This window comes from Phasianus colchicus, chromosome Z (assembly GCF_987193195.1).
Source record: "Phasianus colchicus chromosome Z, bPhaCol1.hap1.1, whole genome shotgun sequence".
NCBI lineage: Eukaryota > Metazoa > Chordata > Aves > Galliformes > Phasianidae > Phasianus > Phasianus colchicus.
In genome coordinates, this window is record NC_143476.1 from 1,799,798 (window position 1) to 1,822,636 (window position 22,839).

General features: G+C 49.0%; 2 protein-coding genes across 2 annotated transcripts in view; both read left to right on the forward strand.

Annotated features, from left to right (window-relative positions):
• The window catches only part of LOC149912187 (rho GTPase-activating protein 32-like), a 41,180-nt gene extending 33,940 nt beyond the window's left edge, over positions 1-7,240 (forward strand). Inside the window, exon 16 of the mRNA XM_090130924.1 lies at positions 7,220-7,240. Coding sequence (XP_089987050.1) covers positions 7,220-7,240 — 21 coding nt within the window. The remainder of the gene's footprint in view (positions 1-7,219) is intronic.
• On the forward strand, positions 293-21,012 carry LOC149912189 (rho GTPase-activating protein 32-like). Its single transcript, XM_090130925.1, has 17 exons — positions 293-476; positions 12,261-12,345; positions 13,823-14,038; positions 14,776-15,292; positions 15,841-15,927; positions 16,271-16,348; positions 16,994-17,116; positions 17,298-17,375; positions 17,697-17,778; positions 18,258-18,401; positions 18,678-18,780; positions 18,876-19,008; positions 19,174-19,256; positions 19,617-19,724; positions 20,078-20,223; positions 20,711-20,798; positions 20,997-21,012. Exons 6-17 carry the CDS (start codon positions 16,295-16,297, stop codon positions 21,010-21,012), a joined length of 1,158 nt encoding a protein of 385 aa, XP_089987051.1. The 5' UTR covers positions 293-476; positions 12,261-12,345; positions 13,823-14,038; positions 14,776-15,292; positions 15,841-15,927; positions 16,271-16,294.
• Positions 21,013-22,839: the final 1,827 nt, after the last annotated feature.

A 22,839-nucleotide genomic window follows, 5' to 3' on the forward strand; every position in this document is an offset into this window, starting at 1 on the left:
CGGCCCAAATGCCAAACCTTGCACTTGGCTGTGCTGAACCTCATCAGGTTCACCCAGGCCCACCTCTCAAGTCTGCTGAGCTCAAACAGATGTCATTTTTCTCGTGTCCTTCCATTCCGAGTCCATCTGTTCCCCAAAGCAAAAGAATTTGGAGGGAACCACCGACAGTTATGTGAGCGATTTCAGCGTCTATTTCTGATCATGGCAACAACTTCAGAGGTCACACTTAATTTACGGTGCCCGTTGTAATTCTGACCAAGGCTGCAGTTGCAGCTGACTTCCCAAGGCTGCAAGACGTGGTGGTGACACAGCCTTGTGCTTCTGCATTGGTGCTCATCCCACGTTTCCTTTCTCTGTCTCGCAGGTCAGCTCCTGCTGGAAGCAGATGGTATCCCAGTGTGAATGAAGGTCAGTGCAGGAGCAGCTGCTGATGGGAGGAAGGAAGTCCATGCTGAAGAGCTCTGAAGCATCTGCAGGTATGGTTCTGGAGGAGGCAGCAGTGATGTCGGAGGGCTCCCCAGCAGGAAGCTGTCTCATCCAAATGCTTGCTGAGTGATTGGAAGGGAGCTTTCTGCATGACAGCAGCACCAGCTGCCTGCTTCAGATGCTGCAAGGACGAGGATTAGCACGAGTTCCAGTATCTACAGTATCATCACGAATCACGATAGGATTACAATGTGTCCTCATACAAACGCAGCCATTTCTCCCTGAGTCCAAAGGCTGTCCGGAAAGCATCTGTGAGGTCTCTCACACCAAACCACTGCTGTCCGTGTGGGATCTGACTCATTAGGGTATAGGGGTTAGGAACCACAGGCTGTCTTTTGAGAACGGGTTCAGTCATTTCCTTACATCTTGCACCAGCCGATACGTGCCGTCTGCCTTCCGTGCCGACAGGATTGGGGTGTTATAAGGCCACAGACAAGGTTCCAGAAGACATCCTTAACCACTGTCTGTGTTACAGCTTTTAGACCCACTCTCCCTTCTAAGGCTATGGGATATTGTTGCTGTTTCACAGCTCCACTCCCTCCTTGGGCAGTTCTTTGTAAGGGAAAATTGTGAGTCCACCCCGATTTCCTTCCCCTGCCCACAGCTTTGGATTCATTTCTTCTCATCACCAGCTGTTAACACATTCATTGACACCTGATATCTGTTTCACAGACTTGCAGCTGTAATCCTCATTTAACTGTTAAATCTCTCCCCCATAAATCGGTCCCTGCTTCAGGCACACAGAACAATTGCCCTGCAACTATTTTATCTTTCCATTTTAGTTCTGTGGTCTCCAAGAGTGGAGCTGTCACTTCTGATCCCTCAGCCCCAGTTATGCACAACAGCCACATCCAGATACACGTCTGGTACCTCTGAACTAGCTAATGCTGTAGGATGGAATGTTGTTTCTGCACTGGCTATCAAATGTGGGATTGCTCTGAAGTAGTACAGCACCATGTATTTTGTAATTTGCCCTTAGAAACAGTTTGAAAAAGTAGAAAGACTTTATTAGTATTAGTAAAAAGAAGTTATTTCATAACATATTTTAGAAATACAGTTATTCAATCATGTGATCAATTCTCACTTACAGAACTGTAATAGTTACAAATTGCATGGGTATAGTATTAAGGACCAGAAAGCATGTTGTAAGGCCATTCTGTTTGGATAGGAGAAGCTCAGCAAAAGAAAAACAGACTCCAAAGAAGCCAGGGCCTCCACACAAGGTCGAATTGACTCACTCTGTGGGCAGGTTGGGATGCAACAGGCAGCCATCAAGAGACTCCCCTCTGTCCTCCTTCCAAACTTCTCTCTCTTCAGGGATGAGCAGGTGTCCAGAAATAGTGGCCAAGTGTTGATAAGCAGCTGTCAGACGTTCAATAATTAGCAGTATACCTGCTGAGCTAGCAACAATTGGTGTTTAGCCAGTCACACACACACACAGAATGGCCCGGGTTGGAAGGGACCTCAAGGATCAGGAATCTCCAACTCCCTGCCACAGGCATGGCCACCAACCTCTGTAGCACTCCACATATGCACACTGCTGGATAGAAACAGCAGAGTGGGAAAAAACTGTATGCTGTGGATGCAAAGGGTGAATCAGAATGGCTTAACAGCTGTCCCACAAGGAAAAGCAATCCCTTACCTGCTGTGCCATGCTCATGGCAACACCAATGCAGATGCCAGCAGCTGATGCGCACAAGGACAGCCAGCCTGGACTTATTTTCATTACATATCTTTGTCCTGATGTCCTTCTACAAGCTGGAACATTTCTCCCTATGAGCAGCAGAGGGCAGGAGAGTTCCAAGGTGAGGGCCAACTCTCCCCTGTTTATCGGGCACTCAAAGAGAAAGAGAAAATGAAAACCAGATGTGTTTCCCAGCCCATGGCAAACACCAGCCTTTCCATCCTTACAGTCCTTCCTGACATCAGCAGCAACTGAAACAACATCCCACTCACCTTTGCCATGTCTGGCAGAGGTTGCAGCTCTTTCTATTGCATCCCTCTAGCTTTCAAGTCAAGAGCTCCTGTGTCACACAAGGAAAAGCAATCTTTTACCTGCAGTGCCATGCTCATGGCAGCAGCAATGCAGATGCCAGCAGCTGATGCCCACAAGGACAGCCACCCTGGACTATACTTCATTACATATCTTTGTCCTGATGTCCTTCTAGAAGCTGGGACATTTCTCCATCTCAGCAGAAGAGGGCCGGAGAGTTGCAAGGTGAGGGCACACTCTCCTCTTTTTCTGGCACACAAAGAAAAAGAGAAGATGAAAACCAGATGTGTTTCCCAGCCCATGGCAAACACCAGCCTTTCCATCCTTAAAGTCCTTCCTGACATCAGCAGCAACTGAAACAACATCCCACTCACCTTTGCCATGTCTGGCAGAGGTTGCAGCTCTTTCTATTGCATCCCTCTAGCTTTCAAGTCAAGAGCTCCTGTGTCACACAAGGAAAAGCAATCTTTTACCTGCAGTGCCATGCTCATGGCAGCAGCAATGCAGATGCCAGCAGCTGATGCCCACAAGGACAACCAGCCTGGACTTATTTTCATTAAATATCTTTGTCCTGATGTCCTTCTAGAAGCTGGAACATTTCTCCATCTCAGCAGAAGAGGGCAGGATGGGTCCAAAGCGAGGGCACTCTCTCCTCTTTTTCTGGCACACAAAGACTAAGGGAACAAGAACACCAGATGTGTTTCCCTTCCCATGGCAAACACCAGCCTTTCCATCATTACAGTCCTTCCTGACATCAGCACTAATTGAAACAACATCCCACTCACCTTTGCCATGTCTGGCAGAGGTTGCAGCTCTTTCTATTACATTTCTCTAGCTGTCAAGAACTCCTGTGTCACACAAGGAAAAGCAATCTTTTACCTGCTGTGCCATGCCCATGGCAGCAGCAATGCAGATGCCAGCAGCTGATGCCCACAAGGACAGCCAGCCTGGACTTATTTTCATTACATATCTTTGTCCTGATGTCCTTCTACAAGCTGGAACATTTCTCCATCTCAGCAGAAGAGGGCAGGAGGGGTCCAAGGTAAGGGCACACTCTCCTCTTTTTCTGGCACACAATGAGAAGATGAAAACCAGATGTGTTTCCCAGCCCATGGCAAACACCAGCCTTTCCATCCTTACAGTCTTCCTGACTTCAGCACTAATTAAAACAACATCCCACTCACCTTTGCCATGCCTGGCAGTGGTTGCAGCTCTTTCTATTGCATCCCTCTAGCTTTCAAGACAAGAGCTCCTGTGTCACACAAGGAAAAGCAATCTTTTACCTGCTGTGCCATGCTCATGGCAGCAGCAATGCAGATGCCAGCAGCTGATGCCCACAAGGACAGCCAGCCTGGACTTATTTTCATTACATATCTTTGTCCTGATGTCCTTCTAGAAGCTGGAACATTTCTCCCTCTGATCAGCAGAGGGCATGAGAGTTCCAAGTTGCAGGCACACTCTCCTCATTTTCTGCCACACAAAGAGAAAATGAAAACCAGATGTGTTTCCCTGCCCATGGCAAACACCAGCCTTTCCATCCATACATTCCTCCTGACATCAGCAGCAACTGAAACAACATCCCACTCACCTTTGCCATGTCTGGCAGAGGGTGCAGCTCTTTCTATTGCATCCCTCTAGCTTTCAAGTCAAGAGCTCCTGTGTCACACAAGGAAAAGCAACCTTTTACCTGCTTTGCCATGCTCATGGCAGCAGCAATGCAGATGCCAGCATCTGATGCCCACAAGGACAGCCAGCCTGGACTTATTTTCATTACATATCTTTGTCCTGATGTCCTTCTAGAAGCTTGGCCATTCTCCCTCTGAGCAGCATAGGGCAGGAGGGGTCCAAGGTGAGGGCACACTCTCCCCTGTTTATCTGGCACTCAAAGAGAAAGAGAAAATGAAAACCTGATGTGTTTCCCTGCCCATGGCAAGCACCAGCCTTTCCATCCTTACAGTCGTTCCTGACATCAGCACTAATTAAAACAACATCCCACTCACCTTTGCCATGTCTGGCAGTGGTTGCAGCTCTTTCTATTGCATCCCTCTAGCTTTCAAGTCAAGAGCTCCTGTGTCACACAAGGAAAAGCAATCTTTTACCTGCTTTGCCATGCTCATGGCAGCAGCAATGCAGATGCCAGCAGCTGATGCCCACAAGGACAGCCAGCCTGGACTTATTTTAATTACATATCTTTGTCCTGATGTCCTTCTAGAAGCTGGAACATTTCTCCCTCTGATCAGCAGAGGGCATGAGAGTTCCAAGTTGCAGGCACACTCTCCTCATTTTCTGCCACACAAAGAGAAAATGAAAACCAGATGTGTTTCCCTGCCCATGGCAAACACCAGCCTTTCCATCCATACATTCCTCCTGACATCAGCAGCAACTGAAACAACATCCCACTCACCTTTGCCATGTCTGGCAGAGGTTGCAGCTCTTTCTATTGCATCCCTCTAGCTTTCAAGTCAAGAGCTCCTGTGTCACACAAGGAAAAGCAATCATTTACCTGCTGTGCCATGCTCATGGCAGCAGCAATGCAGATGCCAGCAGCTGATGCCCACAAGGACAACCAGCCTGGACTTATTTTCATTACATATCTTTGTCCTGATGTCCTTCTAGGAGCTGGAACATTTCTCCATCTCAGCAGAACAGGGCAGCAGGGGTCCAAGGTGAGGGCACACTCTGCTCTTTTTCTGGCACACAAAGAGAAAATGAAAACCAGATGTGTTTCCCAGCCCATGGCAAACACCAGCCTTTCCATCCTTACAGTCTTCCTGACTTCAGCACTAATTGAAACAACATCCCACTCACCTTTGCCATGTCTGGCAGAGGGTGCAGCTCTTTCTATTGCATCCCTCTAGCTTTCAAGTCAAGAGCTCCTGTGTCACACAAGGAAAAGCAATCTTTTACCTGCTTTGCCATGCTCATGGCAGCAGCAATGCAGATGCCAGCAGCTGATGCCCACAAGGACAGCCAGCCTGGACTTATTTTCATTACATATCTTTGTCCTGATGTCCTTCTAGAAGCTGGAACATTTCTCCCTCTGAGCAGCAGAGGGCAGGAGGATTCCAAGGTGAGGGCACACTCTCCCCTGTTTATCTGGCACTCAAACAGAAAGAGAAAATGAAAACCAGATGTGTTTCCCAGCCCATGGCAAACACCAGCCTTTCCACCCTTACAGTCCTCCTGACATCAGCACTAATTGAAACAACCTCCCACTCACCTTTGCCATGTCTGGCAGAGGTGGCAGCTCTTTCTATTGCATCCCTCTATCTTTCAAGTCAAGAGCTCCTGTGTCACACAAGGAAAAGCAACCTTTTACCTGCTTTGCCATGCTCATGGCAGCAGCAATGCAGATGCCAGCATCTGATGCCCACAAGGACAGCCAGCCTGGACTTATTTTCATTACATATCTTTGTCCTGATGTCCTTCTAGGAGCTGGAACATTTCTCCATCTCAGCAGAAGAGGGCAGTAGGGTCCAAGGTTAGGGCACTCTCTCCTCTTTTTCTGGCACTCAAACAGAAAGAGAAAATGAAAACCAGATGTGTTTCCCTGCCCATGGCAATCACCAGCCTTTCCACCCGTTCAGTCCTCCTGACATCAGCAGCAACTGAAACAACATCCCACTCACCTTTGCCATGTCTGGCAGAGGTTGCAGCTCTTTCTATTGCATCCCTCTAGCTGTCAACTCAAGAGCTCCTGTGTCACACAAGGAAAAGCAACCTTTTACCTGCTTTGCCATGCTCATGGCAGCAGCAATGCAGATGCCAGCAGCTGATGCCCACAAGGACAGCCAGCCTGGACTTATTTTCATTACATATCTTTGTCCTGATGTCCTTCTAGAAGCTGGAACATTTCTCCCTCTGATCAGCAGAGGGCATGAGAGTTCCAAGTTGCAGGCACACTCTCCTCATTTTCTGCCACACAAAGAGAAAATGAAAACCAGATGTGTTTCCCTGCCCATGGCAAACACCGGCCTTTTCATCCTTACAGTCCTCCTGACATCAGCACTAATTGAAACAACATCCCTCTCACCTTTGCCATGTCTGCCAGTAGTTGCAGCTCTTCCTATTGCATCCCTCTAGCTGTCAAGTCAAGAGCTCCTGTGTCACACAAGGAAAAGCAATCTTTTACCTGCTTTGCCATGCTCATGGCAGCAGCAATGCAGATGCCAGCAGCTGATGCCCACAAGGACAGCCAGCCTGGACTTATTTTCATTACATATCTTTGTCCTGATGTCCTTCCAGGAGCTGGAACATTTCACTATCTCAGCAGAAGAGGGCAGGAGTGGTCCAAGGTTAGGGCACCCTCTCCACCTTTTCTGGCACTCAAAGAGAAAGAGAAGATGAAAACCAGATGTGTTTCCCTGCCCATGGCAAACACCAGCCTTTCCATCATTATAGTCCCTCCTGACATCAGAACTGATTGAATCAACATCCCACTCACCTTTGCCTAATCTGGCAGGGAGGTGATGCTCTTTCTAATATACCCCTCTGGCTTTGAATTCACCAGTGCTTTTGTCACCCAAGGATATGCAAGATTCCACCTGTTCTGCAATTTCCATAGCAACAACTATGCAGATGTCAGCAGCTGATGCCCACAAGGACAGCCAACCTGGACTTATTTTCATTACATATCTTTGTCCTGAAGTCCTTCTAGAAGGTTCAACACTTCTCCATCTCTGCTGCAATGGTCAAAAACGGTCCAAGTTTAGGGCACAGTCTCCTCATGGCCTCTTGCAGTCAAAGACAAAGGCAACATGAAGACCAGAAGTGTTTCTTTGCCCATGGCAGACACTAGCCTTTCCATCCTGACAGTCCTTCCTACAATCACCTGGAATTGAAACAACATCCCCCCCATCTCTTTTTTGAACTTATTCATGCATGAATAATAATAATGAGAATTTTTCTGTAAATCTTATTTCTGCATGGAAACGATCTGATAACCGGAGCTTTTTTCTCTAAAACAATCCAGGAAATTTGCATTGCTTATCTATGTACGCAAAATGTTTTTGCCATTCATCTCAAATATCAATACATGTGGCCAAATAAGACAGAAGAAGTATTTACAGACATTTTTGGACATTGATTACTTCTGGTCAAGTGGGTAAGAATCCCTAAGCTGCAATCATGAAATTCTTTTATCACTTTCTCTGATTTAGCCATTGTTACTAAAAGGGAAATAAGACACAGGCTTTTGATAGCAGCTGCCAATTTAACTACGATAATAACTTTTATTATTCTTGGCTAAGATCAAAGTCCCGCATTTCAGGATTATCTCCAGCTCATCAAGTATAATTAACAGTTTTGGATAGCCACATTATTGTATAGCAATATTGTCTTCCTGCAAGGAATTTCATTGTTTTGACACGTGCCACAGGTTGTTAATAGATTGCCTGATTACCATTTATTTTTTTTATTGGCTTACGATGACCACAGAAAATTATACAGCAGCACCATAAAAACTGTAAATCCTATCCCATGTATCTGCATTCATACGAAAATTATATTGGAAAGCATTGGTGAAACTAAGATTACAAATTAAAGCAGAGGACAATTTCAGTGAAAGCCTACAGGTTTTACAGCTCTGCCCATTTCAAACCCTTGAAGACATCCACGGGTTTCCTGCTGTGGGACACAGGCACTCACCTGCAGCTCAGCACTGCCTGCTCATGCCTGCGCACACCTTCAGGCTGGAACCAAGGAAATCCTCAGCAGAGACATCAGTACACTTTTGTTATGATGACTTTCATAAAGAAGCATCAAATATTTCTTCTCGAGAAATACTGCAAGTCCCTTTGACACTAGCCCTTATTTTAAATGTTTAGATTTGTGCTTCATTCAGGCATGCTGTCACTCACAAAAAGATTTTTATTCTTTTTCATTCTGAGGAACACAGTGATTTCTGCCTTGTTTACTGACTGTAGGCACAGCAATACTCCTGCACCTTCAGGGAAACAGCAAATCCATCTCTTTCACACCCTACTTCTATCAAGCTCATTCACCTTACAAGGTATTTATTGCAAGCAGCTCTTCCAAAAATGGAGATTAACAGAACCTGCAACCCAGGACACCTCAGTAAGCCAGTACTTTTCATCTCCTGAAGGTGTAGGTAGACACAGAGCTGGAACATCTTTTCCAGAGCTGTCTGATGCTATCTCATCTGTGTTCCTTTACTGTTGACTCAGTTTCACTTCTTATCTAACCTGGTTGCATCCCAGGATTTCTGGTGCCAAAAATAAACTGACAGCTTTCATCACTAGTTAAAAGGAAACTGCAATAGGAAAAGCAATTTTTCTCATTTCCCTGTTGATCAAAGATGCTTCATGCAAGCCTGATGCGGTAGAAACAATATCAGCTTTAGAATGACAGTCATTAGAGCAGAATCCTTTCACTGATGAAATCCCACAGTCCTGATTCATACAACACTGACACTGGAGGACACAGTAGTTTAGATGAGAGCGCATTAAAAATGACTAAGTTAAGGTCTCAGCAAAGAGTGACAAGTATGAAAAAAAGAGGTTGCAGAAACTGCTTCAGTTTGGCACTCTGGCATAAAGTATGACAACACACAACCTGCCTGTGCAGTTCCAGAAGCAGAAGAAAGCCGTCAACCAAGACTTGTTCTCATCTGCTCTGAAAGTCCACTGGGACAAGGCCACTTTTCTCTGACGTGCTTCCAGAAGTATCACTTCTGAGCACTGTGCCAGGGAGTTACAAGATACTGTTTGTGTGTACAGAGGAGAAAAAGACGTCTGTCTGGAAACAGACTTGGTGAAGGAGAAGCAGCATTTTGCAGAGTACTTCAGAAAGAACTGAGCACTGCCCCAAGAGCTTCAGAGCGGCAGGCTGTCACAGTGTGCCAACCAGCTCAGCTGTGAGTTGGCACTGAAGCTGCACCACAGGGAGAACAAAGCCCCCTGTGCACCCTTGGAGAGCCAAGGGTTGGAGATTCATGAACCTTGAGCTCCTTTCCAACCCGGGCCATGCTGTGATTCTGGGATTCTCACCTTTGCCTCATCTGGCAGAGGGAGGCAGCTCTTTCTCTTGTCTCCCTATGGCTGTCAGGTCACCAGGGCCAGTGTCACACAGGGAACTGCAAACACTGTGTGTGCTGTGCCCTGCCCATGGCAGCACAGAGGCAGCTGCCAGCAGCTGATGCCCACAAGGACAGCCAGCCTGGACTTCCTTTGATTCCTTCCCTTTGGATCAGCGTCCTTCAGGAAGGCGGAACATCTCTCCAGCTGAGCAGCAGAGGACAGCAGGGCTTCGTTGTCTGGGCATGTTCTCTTCTGGCCCTCTGGCCCTCACAGACACAGGAGGAGGACACAGAGGCTGCTGTAACACAGCCAGCCCTGCCTCTCAGGTCAGCTCTCAGGCCATCCTCTCTCCCCTCAGCAGCAGCTCACTGTTCTGCACTCCTCTGGCCTGGGCTGGCAGAGGTGTGCAGCAGTTCTGCTGATCTCCCAGTGCTGGCCATGTCTGCAGTGCCTGTGTGAAAGACACAGGAAGCTGCCAGCATTGCACTGCTCTGCTGTGCCCCTGCCATCACCGAGTTTGCTGTCAGCAGCTGCTGCTACACGTCCATTCAGGCACAGGCCTTTCCTTCCTGGCCCTCTTTCCCCCCCTCTCTCCTCTGCTCTCTCTCGTGCTCCCCTTTGGCCTGGGCTGGCTGAGCAGTGCAGGCCTTGTTGTTGCTCCCTGGGCCAACTACGTCACGGTTCCCCGTGACTCTGCCAGCTGCTCTGACACAGCGACTGCGTCCTCAGTGTGGATTCCAGAATGCGACAGACGTCCAGAGAAGACTTCCAGGGCTGATTGGAACATGCTGCCATCAAGAACTGCCATGGCTCAGGCCCCCTGGGAATCTGCTCACAGCGAAAGCTGCTGTCACTCTGTGTGGGCACAGCCTTGTCTGTGTAGGCCTGCTCACACTGCAGCCCCTGTCTGCACCAGAACCGTGCCGATCCACCTTCTCTTGGCCTCCTTGCCTGCATGGAAAAGGGCAGCTTGGGCTGAAGTCCCTCAACTTGCAGATGGCCGAGTGAAGTCTCTGAGCCCTGGTGACCCACTCAGCTCTTCAGCCTGCTGACCTGCTCTGCTGGGGCTGTCTTAAAAGGCAGAGGGCACATTATCCTAATGTCCCCACATCCATCCCTCTTAGCATACTGTAGGCCAGTTCCTAAAAGGACACCTGCACAATCTCTCTGAATGTTAATCAACGCGTAGTTGGTCTGTGCACTGCAGAAATTGCACCTAGGTTTTCAGTGGTGATTAGCTATGTGTTTAGTCAGAGGTGCAATGCTTCTAATGGTGAGAGAAAGACATTCCCAGTTGTCATCAGGTGGAACACACTTCAGACTGGAATCCTCAAGCAGACTGCAGTCAAGCTTTCTTAATTATTCGTTGTTCTTATCAATTCAGACGCATCTCTTAATTCCTGCTTGAATGAACATTCTGTAATAATCTGCTGAGACAGCGCAAGGCTTGACAATGAGACTATAGTTTATGAAAGCAGCACTTTTTACTTCCTTTACAAGTTCTTATCTGAATGCTAAATGCAACATCAATTCACTTCTCACTGGGTTGAACGTTTTAAATATTTGGTAAACATAATGGTTCTAATTCTGACATTTAATATGAAAATATTAAAATTCTTTGTAAGTACTTTTTTGTTAGAATGCCAGATGCTAAAGGGATGAAGTGGCACAAGAAAGCAAAATGTCTCTGCTGATGGCAGGAAGGACTGTAAGGATGGAAAGGCTGGTGTTTGCCATGGGCAGGGAAACACATCTGGTTTTCTTGTTCCCTTTGTCTTTGAGTGCCAGAAAAACAGAGGAGAGCGTGCCCTCACCTTGGACCCCTCCTGCCCTCTGCTGCTGAGATGGAGAAATGTCCCAGCTCCTACAAGGACATCAGGACAAAGATAAGTATTGGAAATAAGTCCAGGCTGGCTGTACTTGTGGGCATCTGTTGCTGGAAAATTTAATGGCAGTAAACTGCCTAGATAATGACAGAATGAGGGTGACAATAGAATGGTACGTAATCACAGTGCAATGAAAAAAGTATGCAGGGTGCAGGAAGGGAGGTGTGGACATTCTGAGTTGCAACTCTTTATTTGCTCCAGAAAGCTCTATCAGAATGGAAGACTGAAGGAAATACTTTGAGTGCTTTTTTAATGTGACTGGATGAAAGATCCATGTGGCAAATTGAATAACTGAGTGGTAAAGGGACATAGATACCTCACTGTTTCATGGAACCTTTCAATTAAGCATCTGAGCACTGCGTACAGGACTTGGGAATATAAGTATTAGAGGATGATGGAATATCTGTATTTGGAAGGGACCTCGAGGATCATGTATTCCACCTCCTGGTTCCACACCGGACCTCCTATGGGTCAAGCCCTGTGTCTGAGAGCATTGTGCAAATGCTCTTTGGCCTTTGTCAGCTCAGTGCCAAACCACTGCCCTGGGGAGCCAGTGCCAAATTCCATGTATCTAGTTCATCCTACAGAATGATGCCAAGAACAGTTATAGAGATCGACTTACAAACAAAATTCTGGTCTTGAATTAATGGTACACTCACCATTTGAAAAAAAAAAAAAAAAAAAAAAAAAAAAAAAGAAAAGAAAAGAAAGAAAAATAAAAAGAAGAATAAAAGAAGAAAAAAAAAATCAAAGCCACATTCTTACGCTCGCATTTTACAGTATTGTCAGATTTTTGTAAATCTGTTTTGTCATATATGATTCTCTCATCATGAAATAATGACCAAGTTCTCTTTTCAGATCTAAACATACAAATGTTAAAGGCAACAGTGCTGTTCAAGAGTACATTACCAGCTCAAACACTGCTTTGGCTGTAAAACTGAAGGTAGTAAGGAATTTTATCAAGGAGTTAGAAGAAAACATGTAAGTGTAGATTTAAAAGCAACCTGTATTGTTACTTAGAGTTTGATATAGTGTAATCCAGTGCACAGTACTTGTAACGTGTGTTTTACAAAATGCTTTGCAATGTAGGGATCTATTAAGATAAATGCTGCAAGTTCTAATATGTCCATGACCTTTTCAAACTGTTCCTTACTCCTACACATCACTACGAGTAGTTCTTCTGTCAGGAAGGATCACATGAGTAATTAACCTGTGACCTTAATTTGGAATTAAATGCATACAGTGGAAGTAAGAGCTGTGGGTTATTTTGCTCTTTCAGTGTTGAACAGCCGAGGTGTTTTGTTTTGGAGGGTGGATAGTGATGGGACAAGTGGGGAGTGGCTTTAAACTGAGACGAGGGGTGTTGAGGTTTAGGTTGGATGTGAGGAGGAAGTTTTTCAGCCAGAGGGTGGTGAGGCACTGGAACAGGTTGCCCAGGGAGGCTGTGGATGCCCCATCCCTGCAGGCATCCACGGCCAGGCTGGATGTGGCTCTGGGCAGCCTGGGCTGCTGGTGGGCAGGTTAGAAAGCCCACAGGACTTTTTTGCAGCCCTGGGTGCAGGGGGATCACTGCTCCTAGCATGCACACAGACGAGCTGGAGCACACAGGTGATGTCCATTCCACTTGTGAACATTCCTGCAATTGCAGAGAGCGTGCGCCTGTTCCAATCACTGCTGCACAGATTAAAAACTGATTGCAGATGAGCTGTTTTGGTATGGGGTTCTTGCCAACGGTCTGCAGTGGCTGTGTGATTCCTCGGGGAGTTGCTCTCCAGCCCAAAGGTCATGTCCTAAGTCGACCAGATCCCGTTTGTGTCCAGAAATGGCTGACAGCAGATCAGCTGCTGGTCAAGTTTCTAACAGCACACTGGCCTTGCTCCAGTGTCTGTGTCATCAGCCCCAGCACATACGGTGCACCTCTTCAAGGCTTTGCAACACTGAGACTCTGCACTTGGGCTCCAGACATCCTGCTGCACCAAGAGGTTATTCTAGCTTTGGTATCTTGCAACTTTGTCTATAACTACATCACTGTAATCATAAATGTCTAGGAGAATGGAGAATGGAGAAATTAATCTCCCTGTAATTCTCTGTACTGCAGCCCCGTGGTTGTCAACACCTAATGCAATATTGAAATTTCAGTTGAGAAATTGAAAGCTGTCCCTAACAAAAAAACATCTGCATTTGTTATTGAAATCACAGTAAGGATCAAGAAATCCAAATGCTTCTAGCATAACCACGATTATAGGCAGTGTTTAGACAAGCTCTTACAGGAAAACCATGAACACAAGGCTAAAGAGAGACTAAGTGATGCACTCTGCAGGAATACTCATGGAAGTCTTCACAGTGCAGGAGTCTGATCTGATTACAGATGCTGTGCTTTAAGTACCCCTTATCATATCTTTTTTTTCACTGTTGTGCAGGGGTTGGACTCAGTGATCTCTGGAGGCTGGAGATGCTGTTTGCTAATGGCAGATGGAGAGAGGAAAAGCAAGTGCAAGGCATGCTGTGCATAGCCACCACATGGCATCTGCACCATGTCCCCCTGCACAAAGGAGGAGCAGCTCACAAGCTTGGCCTGGGCCAGGGAAGGGAGCAGACAAACATCTGGACCGACCCCAAACGAGCTGGTTCTGCAGGTTGGGTGCCTTCTGCTGCTTGTCTCACATCCTGCTGCTCAGCGGTAGATTTGTTCCTGCTCAGTGCTAACAGGAAACTCACACAGCATTTCTGTTTCAGCTGTGCCAACGCTTTGATCCCTTGCTGCTTGGATGGGGCGTTTGAAGAATGATGCCTGTGCTGATGTCCAGCCAGGCTTTGGGGATGAGTCTCCACACCAGGGTCCGTCTGACAGGACTGAGGGTTGGGGATCCAGCCAGGTCGAGTCCAGTGTGCTTTGCTCTTGTTCTTAGTGCTTGTTTTTGCTCAGGAGGGCAGGAGGTGAACCTCGTGAACCAATGCCTGCAGACGGGGTTTGCAGAGAAAGAGGTCCTGCAGGCCTTGTGTGACAGCCACGGAGCTGCAGCGAGGCTGCATCAGTGTAAAACACCAGAGATCCACGGAGGTGTGAAGGGGAGCTGTGGGCTGCAGTCACGCAGGAAGGGATGTGCATGCTCGGGGTTTGGTTGTTGTGTGTGTGTTAAGTGACTGTGATACCACTGCTGGGTCAGTGTGAGTGTACGGAACAAGTGTGACAGCCTTTTTGATGGAGTCCTGTGAAAGGATTCCTATGGATTTGAGATCCAACTGTCAGCCCGTGGGCATCATCCAGGAGTTGGGGTAGGGGATGAGGCAAGGGAAGTTGGGCTAAGAAAGGGATAAAGCAGTCTGGCAGTAGTTCTGTGTTTCTCCCATCTCCTGCTTTATTTCCTTCCAGGTGAAATAGATGGGTGCTGCAACATGCCCTTGAATGTAACAAAACCCACTCTAGTGTGGATTTGACATGGGCCCAGCACTGCAAGGTACGCTGCTGGGAGGAAGCGTCCATCTGGCTGAGGGCAGGAAGGCCCTCCAGAGGGATGCACTGAGGCCAGTTGTGCGAGGCTCAACAAGAGCAAGCGCCAGGTCCTGCGCTTTGGTCATGACGACCCCGTGCCAGCTTCTCCAGGATTTGGCTGGGGTAGAATTCCAAGCAGCCCCTGATTCCAGAACGTTGGGCTGGGCTGTTGGAATCTTCTGCCCTTGTGACTGGTCTTGCCTCCCCACCCTGTCCGTCGTGGTGGAGCAGCCTGGTGGCCCTCAGTGATGTCATAAGGGCTAGAATGAGGGGAGGAGCAGTGCGTGCTGCGTCCCTTCATTGGAGCGCTGGAGCTCTGACTGAGCAGCTCGCTTGTTGCACTTGTGCACCGACTGCGTCCCTTTGTCTTCACACCGTGCTGTGCAGCACCTTGTAGGTAAGCTGAGACAGTGTGGGAGAGACGGGGGGACAGTGAGTGCTGAGAACTGCTGGCTGGCGGAGCTCATAGGATCACATTATCTCCATCAGCAGAGGGGTGGCCATGAGGGACAGGGAGGTGATCGTCCCCCCCTGCTCTGCTCTTGTGAGGCCCCATCTGCAGTACAGTGTCCAGAAAGACAGGGAGCTGTTGGAGAGGGTCCAGAGGCGAGCCACAGAGATGGTCAGGGGACAGGAGCACCTCCCCTGCAAAGACAGGCTGAGGGAGCTGGGCTTGTTCAGCCTGGAGAAATGAAGGCTGTGGGGTGACCTCATGGCAGCCTTCAGTACCTAAAGGGAGCCTAAAAAGAGGAGGGGAATCAACTCTTTGAAAGGGTAGATAACTGCAGGACAAGGGGAAATGGTTTTAAGTTGTAAACTTAAGTTTTTAAGTTGAGGGAGGGCAGATTTTGTTTTTTCCCTCGTAGTCTTTGCTAAACCGTGGAAGCAAACTGACCTGCTCTTTCTCTCTCCTCTCTCCACCCTCTGCCTGCTTCCCTGGTGCAGCTTTTGCTCGTGGAAGATCAGAGCAAAGTGACAAGGAACGGCTGCGGATTCGTGAGATTTCTCTCCCTCGTTCTGATCTCTTGCCAGGTACCTGCCATGGTTTGTCCCCCCACATGCTTTAGCAGCCCGTGACGCCCCGTGTTTAGTAACACAGCCTCATCCAGCTTTGATGGGACGCTGGTCACGTGTGGGTTTTCTCCACGTGCTCTGCAGCTCAGCCCTCAGAAGGATGCTGTCTGTGGTGCTGTGAACAGCTGGTTTTATGGAAAGCAATCCCTTAGGCAAAGAGTCCCAGCCCCAGCTTGTGCAGAGCTGCACAGCATCACCAGGGACACCAGCAGGCGTGCTTGGGCTGTGTGAGTGTGCCCGACAGCTGTAGGGAGCACAGCAGAGATGTGAACAGAGAAAATAAAAGTGTGTTTCTTTTCAGTTCCAGCTTGTCACACCTACGCTGATGGCTGTGGCGTGCAGCGAGATCAGCTGTGGGCCTGACCTGGCATGGACAGAGGTAGAGTATGAAGCTCTGATTGGTCTTTGTTCCCTGACTGCAGCCAGCAGAGTGAGCCGCAGATGTGCTCTCCTGCTTTCCAAGAGAGCTCCTCTGTGGCAAGACAGTAGTGCAAGCGTGGCAAGTTTATAAAAGTACCAGAGCCATCTCGGCTGTTGTGTTTGTCCTCTACTGACTTTTCCCTTGAAATGGCTGCAGAAACAACAATCATTCTCTGCTCTGTTTGGCCTCGCTGTTGGTTGGACTGCTCAAGAGAGCTGCTTGGTGCTTGCAATGGCACTGTTTGCACCTTGTAACTGCAGCCGTAGCTTTGGTTTCCCTCTTCACGGTCTCCTAGCATCTTAAACAGTCAGCCTTCCTGCACAAACAGCGCAGGAAAGGATGTGGCAAAATGCACAAGGCCACCTGTCTGTGTCAGTGCCATTGCTGATTAGTCTGGATGGGGAGAGATGCATCTTTGCTGGCGTGTGCCTGCTGCACACCAGGGAGAGAAACAGCCGTTATTAGACTTGCAGTTCCTTCTGAAGTGCCCATGATAAGGACCGAGTGCATTTCCTGCAGCTTTCTCTGCAGATGTGCTCCTCACCTTGAAGTCCTCCTTGTTGGTTCCCAGCTCCTCACCGTGGCCTGTGCTCTCTGTTTCAGACTGAGAACAAGGGGAAGCCCCTGCTGGACCATGAGGTGGCACCTGTGAACATTCCAGCTATTGCTGCTGCCCATGCTATTAAGAGACACATTGCCCAGGCAGCGGATGAACTCTCCTTTGAGGTAAGCAGTTCAAGGCGTTCCTTGTTGTTCAATTTTACAATGGCAAATGCCTTCAGAGCTGCACTGGTGCAAGTGCTCTCATGCTCGGTGATGTTTGGCAGTGCAGAAGAATGCAGACATTTGAGCTGTGCTTTCCTCCCAGCCGTGCTGAAGCTGGTATTGACACTGCAATCTCTTGCAGGTGGGAGACATCGTGTGTGTCATCGACATGCCACCAAAGGAGCTGACCCCCTGGTGGAGAGGCAAGCTCGGCTTCCAGGTAGGCACAAGCTTCAGACTGGAGAGTGCAACTTCAGTAAAGGCAGGAATCTCAGCTTAGAGCTGCTCTGCCTGCTCAGGATGCCTAGTGGACATAAACAGTTTCCCTGTGTCGGTGTCAAGGGACCTTGCCTTTGGCTGCAAATGTTGAAAAATTATTACCTTTATGCTGTGAACTATGGCCATTTTCTGCTGGATAGTCTTATGGAACGTCAGGCAAGCACGTTCCGAGGGAAATGTTACGTGTCTTTAGGTTTAAGAGTTCAGATCTGAGAAGTGCTGTATGCAATAGTTGGCCTCTCTTCTTCTCTTCTTGTTACAGGTTGGATTTTTCCCAGGGGAGTGTGTGGAACTCATTAATAAGAACATTCCTGAGGCACTCATCAACTCTGTGCCAAAGCCAGGTACGGATGTTACATTTGATGGTGTGGGGAAGCAAAATGAAGTATTATTTGGGGTGCGTTCCATGTTTAGTACCTCCTTTATCCATCCCACATTGTCCTCTGGGTTGATGATCCTTCATGCACACCCTGGGGCAGAGATTTGGCCCAATCCTCCTGTGTTTATGACTGGACTTGGGGAAACTATACAATCTTCATAGAATGGCTTGGGATGCAAGGGTCCTCAAGGATCCTCAAGCTTCCACTTCCCTGCATCAGGCTGTGCTGCCAGCCCCCACATTTAATGTGAGACTAGATCAGGCTGCCCAGGGCCCCATCCAACCTTGCCTTGGGCTCCTCCAGGCATGGAGAAAATCCCTTTTTGTATGTACTGGTTGGTAATGTTCTTCCCGTTCTGACGTGCTCTGTAGAATGTGCTGTGCTCGGCCTCGTCCAACGGAGCCAGACCTGAAATGACCTGGTTTCTTCCTTTTGTTGTGCAGTGCCCAAGAAACGCAGCAAGATCCTCACCTTCCTTCGTTCCTTGGTGAAGGCCCGCCCAAAGAAACCGACCGAGCGGGAGGTGGAGAAGGAAAGGGTGTTTGGCGGTGACCTGGGAGAGCATCTTCTCCACTCCGGTCGTGATGGTAAGGAGCTGCCCATTCCTGAGATCTTCCTCTGCTGGGCATCTGAAGAAGATGAAAGGGAGCTCATATCTAGCAGGGGGCAGGCTGATAGCCGTGGAGACACGTGTAATGGGAGTTGATGGCTGAAGGATAAAGTGAGGCGGATGCTCCTAAGAGACAAGCACATCTGTATTTGCTTCAGCCAAGCCTGGCTGGGCTTAGTGGATGGGATGTGAAGCACAGCCTGCAGCACGATTGAATCAGGAGCTCCACTGACGGCTGGCACGTGTTCTTCAGTCCCCCAGGTCCTCCAGAGCTGCGCTGAGTTCATTGAGCAGCACGGCGTGGTGCAGGGGATATACCGCCTGTCCGGCGTCGCGTCCAACATCCAGAGACTGCGGTAAGAGTGCTGCGACTGACACAGCCTGAGTGCATCTGGTGTGGCTTTGGGCTTGCCTTCCTCTCGCTCAACCGGGTTTGCGTCCCTCTCTCCAGGCAGGAATTTGAGTCGGAGCAGATTCCTGAGCTCACCGTCCGTGACATTCACAGCGTGAGCTCCCTCTGCAAGATGTACTTCAGGGAGCTCCCGAACCCTCTGCTCACCCACCAGCTGTACGGCAAGTTCTCGGTAAGCACAAGGCCACGTCTTTCATTTCCCTCTTCCTGGGCCTCTTGGCAGATGGCTGCAGCAGTGCCCCAGCTCGGAGGCCCTTTTGCTGTCAGCCCCACGAGGTTTACTCGCAGTGGTGTACTAGCCTGATTGGTGTCTCGCTCCCTTTCTGCACTACTCCAGGATGCTGTTGGTGCCGCTACAGAGGAGGAGCGGCTGCTCAGAATGCAGGACGTCATCCAGCAGCTGCCCGCTCCTCACTACAGGTCAGTGCTGCCCTCAGCCTGCTGAGCTCAGCCCTGCTGCATTGCAGAGGGCAACGATGCGGTTCCAGGCTCTGTCTCACGCCGGCAACACGATGCCTGTGTATGCTGAAGGGTTGAAGGCTCCATGGGCTTACTTTATGGGGTCAGTTCCTGGGCACGGGGGCACGCTTGGTGCAGCTGATGGCTGCGGCTGTGCTGTGCTGGGGCTTGGTGCTGCAGCGTGGCACTCAGTCAAGTTGGATCTACTTCATCTTCGGTGACAGTAGCAATCACAAGAAGTAGCATGAATGGAGGTTTGCTTTCTGAATTGCAGCACGGCATGCTCGTTGGTGCTGAACGTTTGCCTCTCTTGTTTTCCAGGACACTGGAGTTCCTGATGAGACACTTGGCGTGTCTGGCTGCGAGCTCTACCACCACAAACATGCATGCCAAGAACCTAGCCATTGTGTGGGCTCCAAACCTCTTAAGGTAAACTTCTGGTTCTGTTTCAACGCTTCCTCTGTTCTCCAGTTAAGAAAAGCAGTCCTCTCTTTTTCTCCATCAAATGTGCTCTTCTCCTGTAAAATCTGTGGCTGACAGAAGCGCAGGAGCCTGGGCTATTCTCCAACCCCACGGGCACAATGTCTAGGTGACAATTACTGCAGTCTTGTTGAGATGGGACTGACGTGTCCTTGATCATCCAGGGGAATTTCTGCAGTGGCATCACTGATTGCCCACTGCGGAAGTCTCCAGAGCCTCAGCTGACAGCTTTTGGCTGCAACAATTCAGACTCGGGGAAACGGTCTTGGAGAAATGACTTCTAAAATCTGCCTTTTCTACAGATCACAGCAGAACGAGTCTGCCTGCGCCAGCGGAAGAGCTGCCTGCATGGAGCTGCAGACACAGTCAGATGTGGTGGAATTTCTCATCAACCACACAGACGTCCTCTTCGGCTCCAAATCCAGAGCAGACATCGCAGATGCAGCAGGTGAGTTTCTTCCTCCATTAGCTTGATCTTGACCTGACACCTTGATCAAATGCAGGCCTTCTCCAGTACCTTTGAGATACTCTTTTACCATCAAGAGGACAGCAGACCTCTGGGCTTCCATTAGAATTTGGCATCCTGTTGCTGGATGCTGAGAATGTCCAAGCACAAACTTCACAAGGAGGAAACTGACATTATTATGGTTTGCACACAGGAGAAGCTTGATGCAAGTGTGGCAGCGAAGTTTTCTCAATTCCTGCCACCATTTCCTTGGGTTTTTCCTTGCCTATTTTGATACAGTAAGCTGCTCTTAATGATGACCATGTCCTTTGCCATAAACACACCTCTGCCCACATAGTTATTTTGAGCTCCTCTTCTTCCAGTAACTCGGATAAGCAAGCCTGAGAAAAATACAGCACCTCCCCCAGAACTGTAGTGGCTGTGCTGCTGCTTTCTGATCCTCGCTCTTACCTGTGGTTTTCCCTGACAGGGCACAATTCTCTCCCAGGGCCCAAGTCTGTGGGGGTCTCTTCTGCTGCCACAAAGCTGCTAAGCCTGGAGGAGGCACAGGCACAGAGGCGAGGCCACAGCAGCTATCCCCCTGTTGTGACAGAGAGCAGCAGGGACATTGAAGTGGAAGAAAGCCCTGCAGCTGGGCAGGGCAAATTCCACACCGTCATCGACTTTCCATCTGACAGGTAAAGAGGACTTTCTTTTCCAGCACCTAGCATCATTGTTTGGGTGGGTTTTTCTGTTTTTCTCTCCATGATTTCTAGTGCCAAAACTTGCTGAAACTAAGTTATGCTACTGGTGGGTTTTTTAGATGTCAGGGCCACGTACCTGAAACCAATTGCAGTTCTCCTCTAAGCAGAGCAGTTGGTCAGACTTGCTGGCACTAGAAATTAAACATGGCAGTGAGATGAGGCCGATGAGGTGCTAATGAAAGAGTCTGAGATGCTTCTGCTTCTGAACTTCCTTTATGGCTGCACGGTTCCTCAGAAAGCAGTTATGCCTGCCAGCTCCATCAAAGCCATCCCTCAGATGCTGTGCTGTACAGCTGTGGAGCCTTTGCTCACATGCTCTGCATCTTGCTTGACAGAGTTGAGGGGAATTTAGCCAGCAAGACTTCAGGGCTGAGCTGTAGAACGGAGCCATCCTCAACTGTTGGAAACAGAGCGAGTTTCTAAGCTGTGTTTCTGCAGAAACCAGGCAGTCCCAGGAACAAGCAACTGCTGCCAAGAGCTCAGTGCAGCTCTTCCCTCACCCTGCACCACACACGACTCACAGCGTTGGCTGTTTTCTCTCTCCAGGCAAAATCCACCCAGAAAGACTGAGGAATCACCAGCTAGCAGTTGGTGTTGCTGCTTTAGCCTCAGAAAGCCATCCTCTGGGAGCAAACGCCAACTGCAGCGCAATGCCAGGCAGCAGTCAGAAACAGCAGTGGTAGTCCTGGCAGGTAAGGGTGCAAATGCAGCTTCCAAATCCCTGCTTTTCAGGAACATAGAATTCAAGCTTGCTCTGCACTTCTATCTCCTTCTAGCATTCCAGCCCCTTCCTAACATCTTCAGTTCACCCCTGATCAAGAACCACTGTCGTAATTCAGCTTGTGAAAGTTTGACACTAACCCCTGTGTATCCTTTCTAGGTGAATCGAGCCCTTGCCAACCCACAAGATCCAGGGCAAGTAGCGAGGATGCTCTCTGTGCTTCCATCAGTGGAGAGCTCATAGGAAGCACAAATTGCTGCAGTTCTAATAGCAGCCTTCCATCTAACAACATTAATGGAGAGAAGGAGCTCATCGAAGTCCATGCTCTGATTACACCTGGCTCTGCTGAAGTTGCTGACCTGGGCCTGCCAGACACCACAGTCACCAGCCTGGATTGTAACCAGGAGTCTCTGCAGTGCAGCCCATCCCAAGCACAGTGTGAGTGCCCCAGCAGCAGCACCTCCATGCAGGAGCAGGTCAGCGTCAGTGAGGAGGAGCAGAGCCTCTTGCAGGGGGACTTTCAATCAGGCCTCCAGTCCCAGGCACCGGACAGCAGCACTGAGAGCTCTGAGCCACTCTCTCCATGACAAGACAGGATGAGTCCCATCTTCACCGTGGACCTCTCACACCCTCCTGTCCTTTATTTAATAATAAAAGCACACTCGTGCTCAATCAACGCCTTGACTGCCTCCAGAGTCTTCATTCACACGGACTGGGATGAATGCAGCACACAGCAAGGCACCCCAGCTTGCAATGCTGTGGCTGTGGGGTGCGTGCAGCACAGCTCCGGGTTTGTTCCTGTTTTGTCTGGCTTTGGGATGTCTGCAGGGGGAGCTCTGCTACCATTTGGCATGGTAGCAAATAATCTCTCGCATCCTGGATGCTGCTCATGATACTCCCAAGCTTCCTGGCTGTGGCTTTGTGATGCTTTTCAGGGCTTTCTGATGCATTTCCATGCCTTGGATGTTGCTTAACACCTCCCTCCTCCCATCATGTCCTTTCCTGGCTCCCATCTACGAACTGGCCCTGCAGATCATCTCCAGACCTGTCATCATCACACTGCGGCAGGAGAAGCTCCCCCTGGCCAACGTCAGGCAGTACTGCTTGGTCTGCAGCTCAGTGGCCATTTCCCTT

Excerpts from the sequence above, each read along its gene's own strand:
- LOC149912189 (XM_090130925.1), top strand. The coding sequence starts at position 16,295 with ATGGCTGTGGCGTGCAGCGAGATCAGCTGTGGGCCTGACCTGGCATGG. Across the intron at positions 17,779-18,257 it reads CAACTCTGTGCCAAAGCCAG|TGCCCAAGAAACGCAGCAAG; the intron begins GTACGGATGTTA and ends TTTGTTGTGCAG. Across the intron at positions 19,725-20,077 it reads TGGGCTCCAAACCTCTTAAG|ATCACAGCAGAACGAGTCTG; the intron begins GTAAACTTCTGG and ends CCTTTTCTACAG.